Source organism: Armigeres subalbatus, unplaced genomic scaffold, assembly GCF_024139115.2.
Source record: "Armigeres subalbatus isolate Guangzhou_Male unplaced genomic scaffold, GZ_Asu_2 Contig205, whole genome shotgun sequence".
Classification (NCBI taxonomy): Eukaryota; Metazoa; Arthropoda; class Insecta; order Diptera; family Culicidae; genus Armigeres; species Armigeres subalbatus.
Window position 1 is genome coordinate 184940 of NW_026942891.1, and position 21168 is coordinate 206107.

At 37.7% G+C, this 21168-nt stretch overlaps 1 protein-coding gene across 2 annotated transcripts in view; it reads left to right on the forward strand.

Annotated features, from left to right (window-relative positions):
• LOC134203658 (S-adenosylmethionine decarboxylase proenzyme-like) overlaps positions 1–20932 on the forward strand; it is a 63549-nt gene extending 42617 nt beyond the window's left edge. The window contains exons 3-7 of one of the 2 annotated variants that reach the window (XM_062678541.1): positions 10663–11203; positions 11271–11363; positions 16960–16980; positions 18129–18284; positions 18502–20932. In XM_062678541.1, the coding sequence (XP_062534525.1) occupies positions 10663–11203; positions 11271–11363; positions 16960–16980; positions 18129–18284; positions 18502–18639 (949 nt within the window). In that variant the 3' untranslated portion in view covers positions 18640–20932. The remainder of the gene's footprint in view (positions 1–10662; positions 11204–11270; positions 11364–16959; positions 16981–18128; positions 18285–18501) is intronic. The other variant, XM_062678542.1, reaches the window with a different exon arrangement.
• Positions 20933–21168: the final 236 nt, after the last annotated feature.

The following is a 21168-nucleotide window of genomic DNA, read 5'->3' on the forward strand; positions in this document are numbered from 1 at the left end:
CGTCCTGGAGTTTGAATCAAATGGTCTGCCGAATCAACCGAGGCTTCCATGATGTCCCAAGCCGTGGTATCAGTTCAATTATGTTTCCAGGGTATTTGTCTTTCTCTTGCGTTTCAATTCCAGGCATATGAGTTGTTTTAAGATCTCCAAATTGTCCTGGAGCTTGAATCGAATGGTCTGTCGAATCAACCAAGGCCTTCATGATGTCCCCAGCCGCGATAACAACCCGAGCAGCACAAGTCAGATAAACATCCCAAGGAACATTTTTAGTTCTATAACGGTCATGAAAACCATTATTTGCTCTATATGACGGTAAAAACAACATAAAACTAAAATGTTTGTAGGGATGGTTGTAGTAATTTGATTGTGACTATATTCGGTCAATTCATATGGGCCATACCCTTTTTGATCCGTAGAACCAAAGTGAATACGGCTTTAACTATTGTTCCATTGCATATAATCAATGAATATCACCCATCCCTGAAATTTAAGCTTTACGGTCAACACGCGTAACCAAAGGCTGTTATCTCTTAAAAAAAACTTGCTCCTACCCGTTTTGATCCATAGGACTAAATTGAATACCTCTTCAACTATTGTTCCATTCCAGGTAATTTAAGAAAGTCATGGAGTACAGGTCTTTAGGTCTACAGGATTATTATTTTTAAATGGTTCATCCCATTTTGATCCAGAGATCCATACTAGATACGCATTCAACAATTATTCCATTCCAGGTCGTCGAAGAAATATCTGAAGTCTAGACTTCGTGGCTGGGGACATAATGGAAGCCTTGATTGATTCGGTAGACCATTTGATTCAATCTCTAGAACAATTGGGAGATCTTACATGTTACATGTCAGAATTTGAGACGCAATTCGCAAACTTTCCAAATTCCAGGACAACTTTGGAATACAATTAAGTTCATACCGCGAGTGAAGAAATCATGGATGTCTTGGTTGATTTGGTAGACCATTTGATTCAAACTCAAGGACAATTTGAAGATCTTACAACATCTCACATGCTAAAATGTGTGACTCAAGTGAAAGACTAATACTTCGAAGACAAAATTGGGTTGACACCGCAGTTGGAGGAACCATGGAAGCCTTGATTGATTCATTAGACCATTTGATTCAAACTCCAGGACAATTTGGAGATCTTACAACACCTCATATGTCTTGTTTTGAGACGCAAGTGAAAGAAGGATATTAAGAGAACATATTTGAGTTGATACCCCGGCTTAGGACATCATGAAATCTTTAGTTGATTCGATAGATCATTTGATTTAATCTCCAGCACAATTTGGAGAACTTAGAGCATCTCATATACCTGTATTTGAGACGTTAGTAAAATACCAATACTTAGAAGACAAAACTGGGTTGACGCCGCGGCTCTGGACATCGTGGAAGCCTTAGTTGATTCAGTAGACCATTTGATTCAAACTTCAGGACAATTTGGAGATCTTGAAACATCTCATATACCTGGACTTGAGACGCAAGTGAAAGACAAATACTCGGAGGGCATGATTGGGATGATACCGCGACTGGGGGCACCATGGTAGCCTTGGTTGATTCATTACACCATTTGATTCAAACTCCAGCACAATTTGGAGATCTTACAACACCTCATATGTCTTGTTTTGAGACGCAAGTGAAAGTCAAATATCCAGCTAACATAATTGAGTTGATACCACGGCTTAGGACATCATAAAGGCTTTGTTGATTCGGTAGACCATTTGATTTGAACTCCAGGACAATTTGGAGATCTTACAATATCGAATATGCCTGTATTTGAGACGTTAGTAAAAGACCAATATTCAGAAAACAAAATTGGGTTGACACCGAGGCTGGGGACATCGTGGAAGCCTTGGTTGATTCTGTAGACCATCTGATTCAAACTCCAGGACAATTTGCAGATCTTTAAACACCTCATATACATGGACTTGAGGCGCAAGTGAAAGACAAATACTCGGAGGGCATGAGTGGGATGATACCGCAGCTGAGGACATCGTGCAAGCCTCAGTAGATTCGGTAGACCATTTGATTCAAACTCCAGGATAATTTGGAGATCTTACAACTTCATATTTGCAAGAATTGCAGACGGAAGTGAAAGACAAATAATCGGAGGACAAAATTGGGTTGACACCGAGACTGGGGACATCAATGAAGCCTTGGTTGATTCGTTAGACCATTTGATTCAAACTTCAGGGCAATTTGGAGATCTTACAACTCTTCATGTATCTTGTTTTGAGACGCAAATGAAAGACAAATCCTTGGAGGACATAATTGAGCTGATACCACGGCTTGGGACATCATGAAGGCTTTGGTAGATTCGGTAGACTATTTGATTCAAACTCCAGGACGATTTGGAGATCTTATAACATCTCCTGGATTTGGAGAGATCTTACAATACCTCATGTAAGACGCAAGTGAATGTATTTGAAAGTATCCTCACGATCAATAAATTAAGTGAAATACTAGAAATTTTAGCAAAAATTCTTTTTACGTCACATTCGGTTTACGTCCCCCCAATAAGTGACGTAAAAAGAGGGTTGAGTGTACTCATGTTTTACTTTTGAGATCCTTATCTAGAATGCTATCAGAAATCAAGAAGGGGAGTGGTCCTTGATTCCAGTCTTAAACAAAAATAACAAAAGCATGAGGATTACTACTCCTGGCCACGCCCATCTTCACCGTAACTAAGGAGAGGAAGGAAGTGTTGATGTAATACTTACTTAACGAGAGGCCACCGACTTAGCGACACCCTCATAAGTACCACGGAGTTGGATAATGAGGAAGGTATTCGTTGGGTCAGGATTTGCCTGTAGCTGGCAATGTAACCGTGGTAGATCTTACCCCGTAACACACCACGTAAAGGTGTCTACCCAGCATTACGGGTATAATAAAGTGCGGCAGACTGGGTTCGAACCATGGACGTCGGGGTCGGGAGGCCGGTATGTAGACCACACGCCCATCGACGCTTATTATGCTTGGTAGATTAAAATCCCCCAGAACTATGATCTCATCAAAAGCAGTTGCTATTTCTAAAATATAGGAAAGCGAACTGCAGTTTGCTGTATTCCGGACTCGGTCGGGTGGGATATACAGCGCACACAAAAACTGTTTCTGGTCACTAATGTCGTTTTCGTTTTTGCGGTGTAGCTACACTCGTGCTACACTTTTGCACCAAAAATGTTCGTTTTTGATTTTCGTGCTACACCAGTGTAGCATTTTTCTTGCACTGAAACAAGCAGTGTAGCACCAGAAAAAATCAGAGTGTGCCGTGTAGTGTAGTTTGTTGTCAAGTATCTCCCGTTGTTATTGTTTTCTTTTTATGGTTTCCAACAGGTATCCATAACAAACAAACCCAACTGCACTCAAAACGATCGTTTTTGCCGTGCAAAATGCTGCACTAAACGGTGTCGCTACACCTCAAAAACGAAAACGACATAAGTCGAGGCAGTCCCACGAAGAGTTTACAACAATTTTTGATTTGAGACTAGAATTCACGGCAACCAGTACCCCGCCTCCTATGATTTTACGACTGTTGTTGGAATTTCGATCACATCGAAAAACCTCGTCAAGGTAGCCTCACACCTCGGGAATTTGTTCCGCGGATTTTTTCCCCATGTGTTTTTACATTATGCGATGTTTTCGGGATTTGGGCACGGAAAATCAAAATCCTGGCCCCGTTAAAAAAACATAGGGCGGAAAATTTTCCCGAGGTGTGAGGCTACCTTAAGCAGGACCTAATATCTGGCTGGAAAGCGTGTCATCATTCAGCCGAGTCTCAACGAGAACGATGATATCGAAGCACTGATTAGACGAACTTTCTTCTGGAAGGAGATTCTCTATTCATCCCGTGGATTCGCATAAGCGTCTTTGCTTATGGAACCACCCCACCCATTTTTGGCCCTTCATACAGGAGTCTGATGAAATACAAACAATAGCATAATCATGATCAAATCGTTTGTCAGATATGGCCAGTGCTATCGGCAGGTGCTTTGCTACAATAGATGGTAGTATCATCATCATCATCAACTCGAGTGCTAATCAGAGAATAAATCAATTTCAGGCGAAACGAATTTCGTTGAATCTGCTAGTAATAAATAAACGAAAAAGGAAAAAAGTTGAATACAAAATATAACACTCGCTACTTTTCAATGTTCCGTTTTGATTTATTGCACTTGGGAAATTAACAGAAATGAAGTAGATGGGAAATCTCTGTATATATAAATGAGTTTGCATTTCCTTTGGGACAATATAACTCACGATCAGCTGAACCGATCTCACTAATCGATGTGAAATGATAGAACAATTCACTGGAAAAGTTGATCAAATGTAATAATACTACGTTTTCATGACTTCTAAAGAAAACCATCAAGCTCGACCTGAAATCGATCTTAAGTGCGATGCTTCAATCAAGGATGTTAACAATCATTCGTAATTTGCGTTCGATCATTTAGTAGTTTGTCAATAACACATTCCAGGAGCTGAATTTCAAAATATGTTGTATGATGGACTTCTAGTGCGAAGGTTTTTCTACAACTTTGCCTAATGGTTCATTATTAGAATTCAACTAATAACGAAGTTAGAGCGCTAGTTGCAGTAATTCAAACTAAATGATTGGAATTTTGTTTTCATTTAGTCTAAGTTACTGAAACTATAGCTATAACTCCGTTACTAGTGGAATTCAAACAACGAACCATTAGACAGAGTTATAGAAAAACCTTCGCACTAGAAGTCCATCATACAACATATTTTGAAATTCAGCTTCTGGAATGTGTTATTGACAAACTACTAAATGATCGAACGCAAATTACGAATGATCGTTAACATCCTTGGCTTCAATCATCTAAATAATTGACTTTTAATAATTGGTTAGGTCAAAAATAAAACGACCCGAGCAAGATCCGTTCGTCTAGTAAAAACTAATTGACGAAAAAAAAAACTTCCTTGTTTTTTTTGAAGAATTTTCATGGAAGGTTGAAATTTTTATTATATTTTCGGTAGTATAAACTTGAAAACCCCCTCCATAATAATTTTATTTGTTTCCGTCTTATTTGTCTACTATTAATTACGTATCCAGCTCCATTTGATAATGGGTACCTTGCGTGGACGCGGCGTGAACGCAGCTTAAAAAGCCGCTACGAGGATATCGGCCCGTAATATTCCCAAAAGCGCATTTGCACGAAATTCCACGCGGCGCTTAGACGAAAGGAGCAACCACACCTTAGGAAACAGCATGTTATCTCCCCATAAAAATCGTGTATACTGGCAGCAAACAGAGCGGTGCGTCGATTCCCAAGAGGAGTGCCGCGTGTAATTTTAGGCAAATGAGTTAATTTTTTTATTTAGTTAACATCTAAACAGATAACACTGAATCAACAATTTGACGCCACAATGCACGGTTCGAGGCCGCATCTCTCCATCCTCGGATACGCCCCACGCTCGCCAAGTCGTTCTGCACCTGGTCTGCCCATCTCGCTCGCTGCGCTCCACGCCGTCTCGTACCTGCCGGATCGGAAGCGAACACCATCTTTGCAGGGTTGCTGTCCGGCATTCTTGCAACATGTCCTGCCCATCGTACCCTTCCGGCTTTAGCTACCTTATGGATACTGGGTTCGCCGTAGAGTTGGGCGAGCTCATGGTTCATTCTTCGCCGCCACACACCGTCTTCTTGCACACCGTCAAAGATGGTCCTAAGCACCCGTCTCTCGAATACTCCGAGTGCTTGCAAGTCCTCCTCGAGCATTGTCCATGTTTAATGTCCGTAGAGGACTACCGATCTTATTAACGTCTTGTACATGACACATTTGGTGCGGTGGCGAATCTTTTTCGACCGCAGTTTCTTATGGAGCCCGTAGTAGGCCCGACTTCCACAGATGATGCGCCTTCGTATTCCACAACTAACGTTGTTGTCAGCCGTTAGCAAGGATCCGAGGTAGACGAATTCCTCGACCACCTCGAAGGTATCCCTGTCTATCGTAAAATGAGTTAATATAAACGCTAAATAACCATATTTTATTGATGGTAACTATTAATGCTGAATGATTTTATTCTGCCAAACTTTGTATCAAAACGCCGAACACGCATATTGAAAATTGTCTCAAATTCCAAACACATTTAAAATTTCGAACACCACCTTAAATGCACTTAAATGCAAAATTTCAACATTATTTCATTGTTGGACAACTATAATGTCCTAGATCTGATTGTTTCCGAGAAAATGTGTTTATTTATGCAATAGGTAGTAACAAAATGTCTCAGATTAATGTGCATGTGACGAGTGTACCGAGTATGAGTCTGTTGGGGATTTGAGTAACTACGGTATAAAATTGATAATAGGATTAAAATTACTCGACTTGATGGTAAGCGAATTTCTATTAAAGCATCCGCAAATATAATTTGCAAATGCAATTAAAGACAAATTTCTGCTAAAGCAAGAATTTACTGAGTACCGTCAACTGGGGGGAAGAAGATCATTGAGGTGAAGATGATCATTTGATGTGTAAGTCAAAAGTGCCAAATTTTTTTATGAAACGGTAGTCAACAATATTCTTCGTTCAAGTAATGTTACCGCTAGGTAGAAATCGGAGTTTTTCGATTATAATCATGAAAATGTATTTTGTGGAAGAAAGAGAGAGATAGTTATAAATGACGCTATTTTCGGTTCAAATATTGACTTCGTAGACTTCTTTATGTAGTAAATTCAACATTCATACAAATAACCTAGTGTATTTTGACTACTAGGTCATAATGATTTTAGTAGAGCTGTCTTGATCAACTTCACCCCAAACCACATTACTCAAAAAATGTGTGATAATTTAATTTATTTTAATAAAGGCAAATGCATTTCAGAAAACTAAAGTTGTTGATTATTGCAACGTATAGTAGTACATGTTTTGAAAATATTTGTTTCGATTTAAAATGTAAACACACGTTGTTATTGCATGTTTTGTCTTAAAAATGATCATCTTCCCCCCAGTTGACGGTACCGCGGTATGTATCCGACAGAATAAGCTTTCCTCTGTCAGGTACGTAAACGCTTGCCTTCTGGAATTCATAAAACAATGTTTGTTAACCAAATAAGTAATGCTCACATCGCAAATCGAACCCAAATAGTCAAATGTTGAGATGATTCAAATATCCAGGCTGACCATCACCGGAAGCTGTGACACTGCTTGCTCTTCGTAGTTTGAGTGGCTGGTCTTCCGTTGATGTCCCATATTTCTGCTCTGAGATGACGGTGATGTCGGACGCAATCGACGACGACAATTAGACGAACTGGGACAAATTTTGACATTTAGTGCAATTGATCAACCACAGGTTAAAGTCAACAAGGAAGTTTCAGAATCTTTTTCACACGCCGTTATCTGGTTTCTGGCGTTTGTGTTGAATATACAACGGGTATCCTTGCTCTCGACCATTTAGCCTGGCTTCTGCCAAATCACACCAAGAGGCAACTAAAAATTTCTCATTCATCGTTCAGCAGATTTAATTAATCACAAGTCGTATCGGACATCCTTTAACCTTATAATTGAGGATATCTTACGATAAATGTTGATATGAAATATTTTCCGTGTGTCAGGTGGGATTGTGAAGAAACCTGAAACGGTGTCCTTTTCACGAAATACGGATAGCACAGTGTAGAGAGCGACTATAATTCTATAGAACATATTAATGCAAACAGCGTAGACGATTGATTATTATTTTGAACGATGACTCACTGCTGAAAATACAAAAGAAATGACCCCATTGGCTGTCCTGTTATTTTTTTTGTTACTCTAGGTGATAAATATAAGCCGTACACTTGATACTTTATGAACAAAAATATTCACTACGCAATACCATACGTAGCGCTAACAAAGCACGTGAAAACAGAAAACTAATTCCAGTGGAAGTAAATAACTAATTAAATTCCTAATTTAGTCTTTTTGGCATCATTTCAACTCAACCGCTCTGGCCTGCACACTCTACACTACTAAAAATCCACACATATTTATTGGCAAAAATCCATAGATTCAACTTATGTTGTATATCAGCGCACACATAGCCAATCTCCACGCGAACTACTAATAACATATATATCCAAATCAACTTTATGTGTGGTCACGAATTAGCAATTATTTAATTTATGTGTGGTTCTATATCGATTATATTAAAGTGGAGCTATTGCAAAAATTTATAACGGCGACACATATATCTTATACAGATATTTTTGGCAGTGTACAGTCTATACGCAAGCCCTAATTTTCCAATATCAGGGTTGTTACGGAGATCCTGAAATATTTTCCGCGCCAAATCCGCGCCGACTAAAATCAAATCCGCGCCATTTCCGCGCGACATGAAATTCATTCCGCGCCAAATCCGCGCGATCCAGATCTAAATTCTAAGCAAATATACGTTAAATGTCAATTTTTGTATAACAATTTATTGAGCGTCTTCTCTTCAAGTTCTTTTTTTACAATTATTACTGATTTCAAATATGATTTTAAACTGCAACTGTTTGTATCAAAATGCTAATATGACTAATAAACCGGCAGAAAGTATTACAACCCTTATAAATGACCTTATTCGGCACTAGAAGTACTGAATCTAAGGGAACAAGAACTAAACAGTCAAAAGTATTTGCATAAAAACCGCTTTTTGGATTAGATGATGGCTTTGGCATGTTTTATTCCTTTTTTTTTGTTGATAGAACTTTATAAAATTCGGCACAAGGTACGTTGATTACAAATGAATGTTAAGGCCAGATTTGATCATAATTGATTAAATATAAACGTGGCAAAAATTAAAATATCTGCCAAAACCGCAATTTCTTCTAAAGTAATTGATAAGGCAGCTTCGTTGTAGTTATTGATCACAAGACAAACTTGCTTAGATATTAAGGAATTAGACAATGAAGCTCCGTTTTTAAATAAAACTTCTGTGAAACAAATATTTGAATCCATATCAAGAAACAAATAATACAAAATCTAACATAGTTGCTCAAGCTTCGTTGATTTTTAAGTCAGAATCAAGCGTAAATTTCTTCAAAAATTCCAGAGGAATATTTTTAGAAATTTCAGAAGAAATTTCTTTGGAAATACGGCAGAATAATTTGGGTGAACTCCAACAGAAATTAGTCCGTATTTTCTTCTTCAATTCTTGTAACAAGCTTTTCTAAAAATTCAGGCAGAATTTTTTTTTACCATTCTTACTTATTCATCCCAAAGATTTCTGCGGGTCATCCTCCGGAAATTCTCCCGGAAATTTTCATGGAAATGTTTTCAGAAATCCAACTGCCCGTGGATCTGCTGAAGTGCAGAAGTTGCTCCAAATTATCTGTGGAAATTCTTCCGAGAACATCTGTGGGAATTCCTTCGAGTATTCTTACAAAAATTCCCCTGGGAAATTTGTCGTGAATTCAAGTAAATTCTCCACAAAAATATTTGCGGAATATCTTCAGAGCTTGCTTGCAGAAATCCCTTCATGAATTCCTACGGAAAGCGCTTTAGGAATTCTTGCAAAAAATGATTGGAGACTTCCTGCGGAAAAACTCCCGGTTCTATTTTTGAGCACTTATTAAAGAATTATCTGTGATCATCGCTATAACTCTTTTGTAAATTCAAGGCGGCATTGTTTTCGATTTTCTATAGTCATTCCTGCGGTCACAGCTCCAGGAAATTTTTTCAAAATGTCTTAATAATTTTTCGGGTTTTAATGCTGCAGAAATCCTCTTTACGCTGTGGAAATTTATTTGCAAGGAATTTATACAAGGATCATCAGTTTCTTCGTTTTCTGTTGGTAATCCTGTAAAATACCACCGGAGTTAGTCGAAAATATCATAAAAAACCCGCCAGAGCCCAGAAATAACTTTTGAGAATCATCTTCTAATTTTGGATCGACTTTCTGCGGAAGAACTTATTAAATTAAGAGGCATCTGCATTAAATCACAGAACATTTTTATGTTTTCAATTGTTGTATAAACCTTTATACGTACTAGATGAATGTTATAAAGGAAAAATAAAATGTTCCAATATGGAAGAATTCCTGACGACTTTAGAAAAATTATATGCTGAGTGTTCCATTATGAAAGAATTCCTGACGACTTTAGAAAAATTATATGCTGAGTGGTTCATCGTAAATGAAACAACCAATCAGAAACTGACAAATATCTTGGAATTAGAAAGAAATTGACAAGATGAAAATGAGTGTTCATGTCCTTCAATAGACATTGTTTGTGTGCGTCGTGGCGTATCTCTACTCATAACATTTGTTTACATAATGTTTGAGAGTGTAATGCATGCCATCAAATAAGGACTTGGACATATCCGAAAAATAATGTTAATAAACTTGAAACGCAAATTTGTTCTCAACATTTGGAAATGAAAATAAAGCCCATCTAGATAGGCATAAAACTAATTTTCAAATAAACTTCCTTAGATTTTTTCTTAGAAGTTTCCACCTAAAACTAAATCCGCGCCAAATCCGCGCGAAACCCTAAAATCCTTATGTAAATCCGCGCCAAATCCGCGAAAACCGCGAAATCCGCGAAAATCGCGAAATCCGCGTAGTCGTAACAACCCTGCAATATATTCTTTCTTCTGTTTTTCATATTTCCCATCTGACGTCAATGGCAAACATGTAACCCCCGTACTCAATCGTGAACGACAACAAAATACAGCGAAAGCAGCATGTTCGTATCGCAGCGCCGTTGGATCCTGAAGACGTGCGGCACCACGACGCCGCTGCAGTGCTTGCAACCGCTGCTACGTCTCGCATCGGAGATCGCCGGCTATGGCGAGATAGAAAATCTCTTCTACTCGCGAAAGAACTTCAAGCGGCCGGAATTGCAGGTCTCTCCCCATCGTGGTTTCGAGGAGGAAGTCGCCTTCCTGGATTCATTTTTCGAAGATGGACGCGCCTACAGCCTGGGCGCGATTAATCGTGACTGCTGGCATCTCTACACGTTGAGCCGCGGGGGAGGGGGCTCCGCTAACAAACAAATGCTGAACAACAATATCAACCACCACCACCATACTAATCACAACATGAGCAACGCACTCGCTCAGCTACAAAATCAGTCAGCCAAGATGAATTTGATTGAATCTCTGCAGTTACCTGATCCGGATCAGACCATCGAGATACTGATGACCGATCTGGACCCGAAAGTGATGGCTGTTTTTACCAAAGATGTGTGCAGCACGGCCTTGGAGGCTACGCAGGTATGTGTCCGGTTGTTTGCGGGTGGAAGTTTATGCATGTAAAGAATTGTTTTTCATCTTTTTGCAGAAATCTGGTATCCATAAGCTGATTCCCGGAATGGTAATCGACGATTACTTGTTCGATCCGTGTGGTTACTCAATGAATGGAGTTTTCAAGAATGTAAGTGTTTCGAAAACAATCATTTATGCGTTAATACTAATGTTTTTGTTGAACGAGAAAGGCAAAAATAATTCGAGGTGATGAGATCGTTGAACAAATTAAAATTAACTTCATGGCAAAAAAAGTATTACACACTAAGTTCAATATTTTTGTTAGAACATAAGAATGAAATCGGAGAATTTAGGGAAGATCCATGAAGTACGTCACGCAAAAATTGTCGATTTTCAACCACCCCTCCCCCCTTCGTCATGCTTTTTGTAACAAACCTCTAAAATTTGTGTATGAATGTTCACGCTGCTCTGGACCCCCCACCCCTAGAGGAGTGACGTACTTTGTGGATGACCCCTTACAATAGGGGAACATGTACGCAGCTCAAAGAAAGATAAAAAATCCAAAATCTTCCCACTAAATACTGGAAAGATCAAAGACTGGCCCAAGAATGAATGTAGGCCTAAAATGGCAAGCACCTTCATATGAGACTTACTCCAGACCCTGAGAAAGGGATAATGGTGGCTTTTGAATGGAGAGAATCCCTTTTCCAGATTTATGGTAGACCGCATGCATGTTGGCTTTTTGCAGTTGAAGACCTAGACAACAAACTAGAATCAAATGGTCCATACCAGACTGAGTGCATACCAGCAGTGAAACTTCCAAATGTTGATGTCAAGCAAAAAACTTCCTATATTATGTATGCAACGTGCAAGGGAGATGTAGCATTTGTTATCAAATGCTGTAGAGTTATATTATGTTCAGCCTAAAGCAGTTTTAGAAATAAGGGAAATAACAGCGTCTTGTTGTAATTTTGGATTGTCAATTAACGTAAGACACATTTCGCGCCAACTCGTATATGGAGCAGGCAGCACTCTCTTAGATTTCAATGAAACATTCTGGACATGTAAATTTTGTCACAAAAAGCCACCAAGTAGGGTTTCTTACCCCATTCCCGGCCTAGCATGCGTATGACTGCATTATTTAATTGATATTTATCACAGGAAGCAACTTTTCCTGAATTTTGTGGGCTGTATAATACTGCATTGGGGTTCACTTCTGCTTAAAAATAGCTATTCGTGCTAAATATCGTTCAAAAAAGCTTTTATTTGATTTAAATTAACGAGGTGCAGCACTCATTTCAGTCATAGCGATTTCCATTCCGGCATACATAAAACTAGTTCCCGGCCTAAACAAAATTTTACTCAATCTCTCAACATTTTACTCTCATTCTCTCTCGGGACGGTAGAAAATGCGACGTAAACAAAAATATACACGTTCCACGACAACAAGATGCCAGATGGTGTTATTCATAATCGTTTTTATTTGGTTGAGAAGATATATTTACTCATCAAATTTTCTACTTAAAAACAATATTTTTTTCACGTTTTGAAATCGAGAGAATTATAAATAACATGATTGCGTCAACGTATTAGACCGTTTTCCTATTAACGATGAAGGATCATTTTCATAATCCTGGCCTTTTGGCAGCACGGTGCAGCTAGAAGTTCTTGGGCCGAGCTGAATTTTTGTTCGGTTTGAAAATATATTTTCAAATGTATTCTAGTATTTTTATATAAGTTCTAGTGATATGTTCTAGTGATAAGATTGAAGTGCGTGTGTTTAGCATTATGGTGTAGTGATTAAAAGCTTGAAGCAATGATTGTATCGAGCACTGTGACGATTTTCAGGTAGGTGTTTTCTTGATGATACCGTTTTGTAAAAGTGGAAAGAATCACTTCGGCTCAGTGGTGTGGCATCGGAGAGCGAAATTTTGAAATCTACATTTTTATTTTCTACAATTGAATCAATTAGGAGTAAAACAAGTGATTGAAAAATATTGAGTATTGTGAAAAATAAATGGGAGACTTTTTAAAAAATATCAATCATAAACCTACGGCTTCCAAACAGTATAAATCATTAGTTTTCTGTGCAGTGAGCCGGGAACCGGGTCCATAGGCCCAAGTAGTGATTTACCCTATGCAATTAGTTTTTCTAAAATTGACTACTATTTTTGACTATTTTTAATAAGCAAAAGTTTTTTTAATCCATTTTTTTTTAAATGGATATAATCGAAAAACGACTATCGCAAAATCAATCGAAATAATAATATGCATGTTTGTTTCTAATATCCCACGAGTTGAAACAAATAAAACGCATGTTTGAGTTGTAAATAAAGTATGTAACACTTTGTTCCAAACATTTATTTTTGCTGCTAGAACAAGCTAAAATTCTGTTTGAATTTACCTCAAATATGTTTGTTTCTACAGTACATTTTTGTGCGTGATTTTGCTGGATCCACAACCACTCGGTTGATAATGCACCCGTTTGAGACAGATAGAAGCTAATTTTGCTAAAGGTGGTAATCTTCCATAGAATAATCTGAAGAAAGATCGCCCACGTCACGGGACACTATAGAGGATAGGCCATGTCATTGATGTACAGTAAAAAATCTAGGGTACCGTGATGCATCGAAATCCGTACACCTAAGCATTTAATTTTATTAGAAAGGCTCTGGTAAAAACGAATCGAACTCAAATAGAACGGTCGTTACTGATAAAGGTGCCCGAGGGCCTATATTTTTTCTGTGCTCCACTGTATTGTATTGATAACAACGAAAAATATGATAAAATGATGAATAAAATTAGGGTAATTCGCCAAATGTTGAATGCTAATACATTCTGTTCACAGTGGACGGATTTCGAATCATAGGATCATAATCCGTACAGCGTACAGCTATTTTCTTACAAAATATTTAATTTCAAGCAGACCAGGATATTCCTGTAAATGAGTCAATACGCATCTTGAGAAGTGACTTTTATTCTGATGATCTTACTCTATTAATAACACAATTTGCAATTTAAACACAGTCACCTTCGGTAAAATTATATCCGACAAAATGGCGCCTGAAACTTTGCGTTTTCTGAGTGGCGATTTGTTTTTCAATTGTGATATTTTAATTTCAAAGCATATTTTCCATTTCAACGGCCAGAAAGCTTACTGTCAAGTATAAGATCAGGATAAGATAGCTGGATAAGATGATTCATAATTGTATACCCTTAAACATCCTTTAATTTAGTAATATCTCTCGAGGGGGACGGAATTCGGTGCTGTACGGATTTCGGTCTCTCACGGTAGTACTGGCTTCTTTGAGGTATTCCTGATAAATTAATCTACCTACTCAGGTCCCTACTTTTAAAGAATCAATTTTTCTGAAATAAGGCAAAAGTGGACGTTATACTTTTTTTTGCACCAGTTATCTTAGGGATAAAACATTTCGTAGTATGGTTTCCTCCAATCTTGGAATTCTGTGGATAATTGTGATGAACGAAGTATTTTTGGTGGTTGTCCGACATTTCGCGGTCTGTATCATTTGGCGGTAATCTGTTTCGCGGTTTATACAATTTGGCGGTATTCCGTTTCGCGATATATATTATTTCGCGGTTTACAATTTCTCGATGATCCGTTTCGCGGTATTCAAACTTAGCTTATCTTATTAACTTTTTTTTTTGTATTTTTAAGAGTTTGCCATTCTTTTCAACTAACTCTTAATTTTCTCTTCTTTATATGGCCGTTTCTTTCATTGCGTTTCCCTTTCAAGTATTTTTCTCTTTTCTTTTACGCATTATTTTATGTTATTTAAAGATACACTATATCATATGATAAAGGTCGCTGTCTTAATACCTTACAAGCCTATGGTATTCTGGTAGAATTTAGAAGATGGAATAACTGAAAATTATTCATAAGGCAAAATGTATCTTCCTTAAATGTTAGCCGGCATTAGACGAAATCAAGACAAAATTTTCAAAACGACTTATATCTGCTTTTGTAAACAAATATTCAAACGACGATATGACGAATCTGGTTGCTCTCCCACGCAAACGAACACCACCAATAGGTAGGTGAAGGTTTCCGCTACCTCCTGATGGTGTTGGTTTGCGTGGGAGAGCTATCAGATTCGTCAAATCGTCGTTTGAATCTTTGTTTACAAAAGCAGATAAGTCGTTTTGAAAATTTTGTCTTGAAATATCATGTGCTGTGCTGAATTTAGGGGAACTGTTCCGATCTCCATCTCACTGTACATATATCCATCTCATCGCTAAACAAAGAAATATGGCACAAAATTCGTCGCTTCTTTTTGTCAACATGCGTGCTCACTGCTGAAAAAAATCACAAAAATAATAAACAAACCAAATTCCTTTCCATTGCTTCGTTCAAATGTTCGCATTTGTCCGGTATAAGACAAAATGTGTTGTTTCGTCTTCTTTAAATGTTCGCATTTGCCCGGTATAAGGCAAATTGTGATGTTTTGCCTTCTTTAAATATTTGCATTTGCCCGGTATAAGACAAAGTGTGTTGTTTTGCTTTCTTCAAATGTTTGCATTTGCCCGGTATAACGCAAAATCTGTTGTTTCGCCTTCTTTAAATGTTTGGATTTGCCCGGTATAAAGCAAAATGTTATGTTTTGCTTTTTTTTAATATTTGCATTTGCCTGGTATAAGACGAAGTGTGTTGTTTCGCATTCTTTACATACCGTCGTAGGGGGTGCGAATGGGTCAAATGGGGGTGAGAATGGGTCACTATTTCAACCACTTAGAATGCTTTTAGATTGGATTGAGGGCAAGAAGACTAAAATATAAGAGAGCTTTTTGGACGATTTTGCTCTTCGACCTCTAAACTGCCGGTGAAAGCGATGGCCCATTCTCACCCCCAGACCCATTGTCACCCCCGTTGCGGTAGCGGTAGTCGTATTTGCAAATATGTTTTGCTTCAAAACATTGTTTTTGTTGGGATTTGAATTTAGGGGAACTGTTCCGATCTCCATCTCACTGTACATATATCCATCTCATCGCTAAACAAAGAAATACGGCACAAAATTCGTCGCTTCTTTTTGTCAACATGCGTGCTCACTGCTGAAAAAAATCACAAAAATAATAAAAAAACCAAATTCCTTTCCATTGCTTCGTTTTTTATGGAAATAGGAGCTATGAGATGAAGTGGCGAACCGTTCCCCTATATAGGTCTAATGTAAACTCTATGATTATTCGCTTTACATAATAATTAGGTGAATTTTGAGGCTTTACAAAGCTAAAGAACACATTATTGAACTACTTGTAACATTAGTAAAATTAAACCTGCAAAAAGTTTCACCGCAGAATAGTACTAACCGCGAAATGTTATACCGCGATATGATACTGAACGCGAAGTGGTAGACCGCGAACTGGTACACCGCGAAATGGTTAACCGCGGAATGTTTTACCGCGAAATGTCGTACAACCATTTTTGGTAACTGAATGTCTTTCTGTAGAATAGGTTTCGAAGGGATGATATTCATTTGTTCAAAATCATTATTGAAGGAGATTAAAAGCTAAGACGAATCTATCATTAAGTAAGGATAATTTTCCGGTTCTTCGTCTCATAGTTCATTTGTTCGTTCAAGATCTGGCAAAATTTATGCTACTCTTTACTCTTTTAATTCTGTGAATTTTGATACTTAACCGAGCTCTTTACTACATAGCAGTTCACTTAACTATTTTTTCTTTTTTTTTTTGGTGTTGTCTTCGAACTATGCAACTACCAACTACCTATACTTATCAACTGCATGTAGTGTGGAAAGAAATACAAAGAGGTAAGCTTCATTTTTGTTCGCTCGACATCTTGTGTTTTTGACATCAATTCAATTCATTTGACGCAACGTACTTACAGTAGAGCCTGTAAAGGAGATATGTGGAAACGCATTTAAAATGTCTGATAAACATCTGGAAAGTGAAGCGATTAAACGTCATTTGTTAAATAAAATCGAAAGTACCTAAACTTCACACTCGTGTTTTTAAATCAATTCTAGTAGATTTAAGAACGATTTGAGTCGTTATCAATTTGGATATTCGTGAACGCATTTGAATAGCGGCGTAGATGCTTGTTGCATTTAAAAGCCATTAATTCAATATTTAAGATGATTATCAGCAATAAAATTACAATTCATATACTGTTGTATTTCTCCTGTTGTACAGGTTTCTTATATGAAGTAGTAAAATTAAATTGAATAGTACGTCTTCTTGATTGTTGATAACATTTAACTAAATAAGCGATAGACGGACTTTTTGCTTGTCGAGCAATTTTTCTACCTTCCTATGGATGTATTCAAATATTTCTGAAATGTTGTCACTTATTGTCATGTCTTGCATCATTTATGTCTTTCGTTCTAGTCCTGTATCCTTTGTTGTGTTTTCACTACTCCCCTGCACTTTGCCTAATTCAATTCTAACGCTACCATCGCAAGAAATTCGAAAACATACTGCCCTGTTCTATACGACAAGACAGTAGTGCGATGCTGCAAGAGGAGATGGCGCCAAAGAAGCAATTTAGCACGTGCCACTTTTATTTTATGCTTTATCACGAGTAGCCCGCCCTTGTCCTTCTGAAGGTCGTGCCGAGATGAAGTGCTGGGGCACGGTAGACAAAGTGAAGTAAATTTTTCTTGGGCTGAGATTATTCTTTATGATGAGAGTTCTGGTTCGATAATGCTTTCAAAGACAAATAAACATAAATAATGGTACTCCATTATTAGTATTCGATTATGCTGGATAGAGATGAAAACATTTGAAGCAAATCGAACAATGGTTCTAAATTTAAATAATAATACCCACATTCATTTTTGTTGCTCATGTTTTATCACAATACAATTCGTTTTTTTGTTAACTAATTGTCTAAGTTATTGTAATGTTAGGTTTGTTTAATCTCGCATTTGCTTATAAGCTTCCTTTTTTCCCCCCGCAGGGATGTTACATGACGATCCACATCACTCCGGAGCCCGATTTCTCGTACGTTAGTTTCGAGAGCAACGTTGCATCCTCAAGCTATGGGGATCTGATTGCCCGTGTGATTGACACTTTCCAGCCGGGCAAGTTTATCGTGACCGTTTTTGCTAACAAGGTAAGTTGCATTATTTGGTTGAAGATTGTTCGACAAGTTAGTGTAATCGAATGCTAAAGAGTTGATCCATCAATATTTGAATTATCTTCTTTTAAGCATTACAATACATAGAATGGGCTTTAAAATCCTGTGGTCAACTTGTTCCTCGTTTTGATCCATTATTTTTTTCTACTTGTCCCCTAAAAACCTTAATTTAACACCTAATTTGTCTTTTCAGACATCGCCAGCCGCGAATGTGTCCCGTGAGCTTGAACATCTGGGCACTATTGACCAGTGGAAACGTCGCGATATCCAGTTTTCGCGTTTTCCGACTTACGACCTGACTTACGCTCAGTACTGCAAATACCCAAGCTGAGGTTTACCGTGCCTAGCCCCCGAAGGGGCTAACCCTGCCTCCCCGCTCCCATCCTCTCCCGCTGTCCCCTCCAAGAATAACGTTTTTATCATTCGTCCCTCTCCCTTTTCCTACCTATCCTCTTCGGTGGCTTTGTTCCGTTTGTTCGTCAACATCTTCCCCGTGCTGACTTCCTTGAGTTTTGCCAAAAATTTCTTCCTCTGTGGCGTCACTGCTGACGCATACAATAAGAGCGAAATCATCATCAATAACAATAATAACAACATCAATGCCATGAATTCAATCAATGAAAACGGAAAAACGATCAACGATATCAACAAATCCGGCATGGATTATCTTCAGCAAATGAGCGATAAAAACGATGACCAATTGGTAAAGTTGTGCGGACAATTTAAAAAGCTGCTGGACCTTCCAGCCATTCTTTTCTCCATTATACTGATCCAATTGATATCATTCGTACTTGTATTGAACATTGAGGAATGCTCACCGCTAGTTTTATTCAGCTGGTGGCGCAACAAGATCTCCTGAAATTGACTACCACGCGGCAAACGAGCGGCAAGCTGTTGCCTTCTTCCGTTCTGATGCCTTTCTCGATTTCCACATTCACCGTTATTATTATTGCTTTGATAATAACAAGTTATCGATCATCTCGCGTTTGCGTTCCGCTCTGCGAATGCAGAGCAATGCTTTTCCAGATGATTTCTTCAGTCGATGTTGTAGCGACAATTCTCGGTTCGGAATCGATCTCACGATCACTGTCCAACTGTTAGTAAGCATCATTGCAATAATCGCTGCAGTAACTGTATGCGATGTGCTGCATTTCCAATATCGGTCGTCTTTTGTTCCGTTCAATATTAGTAACATCCTTAGCGTCGCCAATCGCGACAAACAGAATGGTACGAAGGAGATTTCAGTGGAGAAATTCAAAGAATTACAAGCAATTTCTAGCAACAGACGGTGGTGGAGCACATTCTCTCTAGATCAGTTTAGCTACAGACAACAACAGCATAAACAGCAAGATGTAGTAATCGTTCAATGTAATCAGCACCACCGAGAGAACCACCACCAAGGTATCAAACAATTTAAGATACTATATAAAACAATCGCTAATGAAAACAACCAGTTACTTAATGTTGTAGATTACAGTTTTACCAACATTCTCAATATTAGGATTGCGCAGACTAAGAAGGTTCTCGTTGAAAATATTATATTCGTTTTTCTAATATCATTGGACATGTATTCGTAGCAAAAAGTGATCCATTCAGATTCAGAAAATCAACACTTGATATTTCAAAGATTACACAAGCATGAAAACATATTGAAAAGAAAAACACAGAATACAAAGTATTTTAACAAACCCATACAAACGCAGATTTAACTGTAATAAAACAGAAGGTCGTAATATTTTATATCCCAATTTCCTTACTATCAAATCCCGCATACAAAAACATCTCACAAACTCCCCAAAATAAAAAAAAATGATGATACAAAAATCAAACGTCTGTCTTGAATGACGTTAAACCAATATGACACATGATGACTTTTTCAAATAACATTAAATGTAACAAGATTTAAACAAGAAGCAAGTGAGCTGAAAAGCCAATTAAATATAAAAGAAGTTTAAAAATGAAACATTACTATTACATATGTAGCAAGTAAGTCAAAACAGTAAAGCGATATGAAAAGATGGGTCTAAATAAAATAAAAATCAAGATTGATGAAACGATAAAACAAAAAAAAAAGTAAGAAGGTTTACATATTGAATGAAAACTTAAAGCTCATTAATATTTCCTTACATATTGACAAAAAAACACAGATAAAACAAAGTTAACTATATGATTGAAATAGTTAAGTAAAATAAACCGTTTCTAATTTAGTATCAGCAGCAGCAGTAGGAGCGAGAGGTTTTAGGATCTAAACTAGGCTATGATGATGGGGTGTTAGGAATGCGCGCAAAGCGTTAGGAGACTTACAGAGGATTGTTCTGTTATGTATATTTTTCGACGGCAATTGATTCGGAGGAGGAAACCTGATAATTGGAATGATTAGCTAGGATTGAATTACGAATTGGATATGAGTGGTTGGTTTTTGTAATCCTTATCGGTAAGTTCAATGTCTTTTCCGCACAAATTTGGTTAACACATGTTAGGGGTTTAATTCTAATTACGTTAGCATTAGTAATAATGATCATTAATTATTCATTTTGTTTAGTTTTAGACTCTTTCTATACTTTCTGGCTCTACTATATTTGCAAAATAGATTACATTAGACTTCCATTAGTGGTATCTGGGAACTATTGTGATGTTTTATTTATCCGAAATCTATTGGCACAATCTCTTCATGATATCGTCTTTATCAATTCGATTTTCAGCACACAATAAAATACTCTAAATCCATGGTTTCACTTCGCCAATTACGCATTCTGTAGATGATCCGTCTTTCACCTGATCGGTTCCACTTTGCTGGCTGCATTCCTCGCTGTTTTGTGCCAGCCGGATCGAATTCGAGAACTATTTTCACTAAGTATTT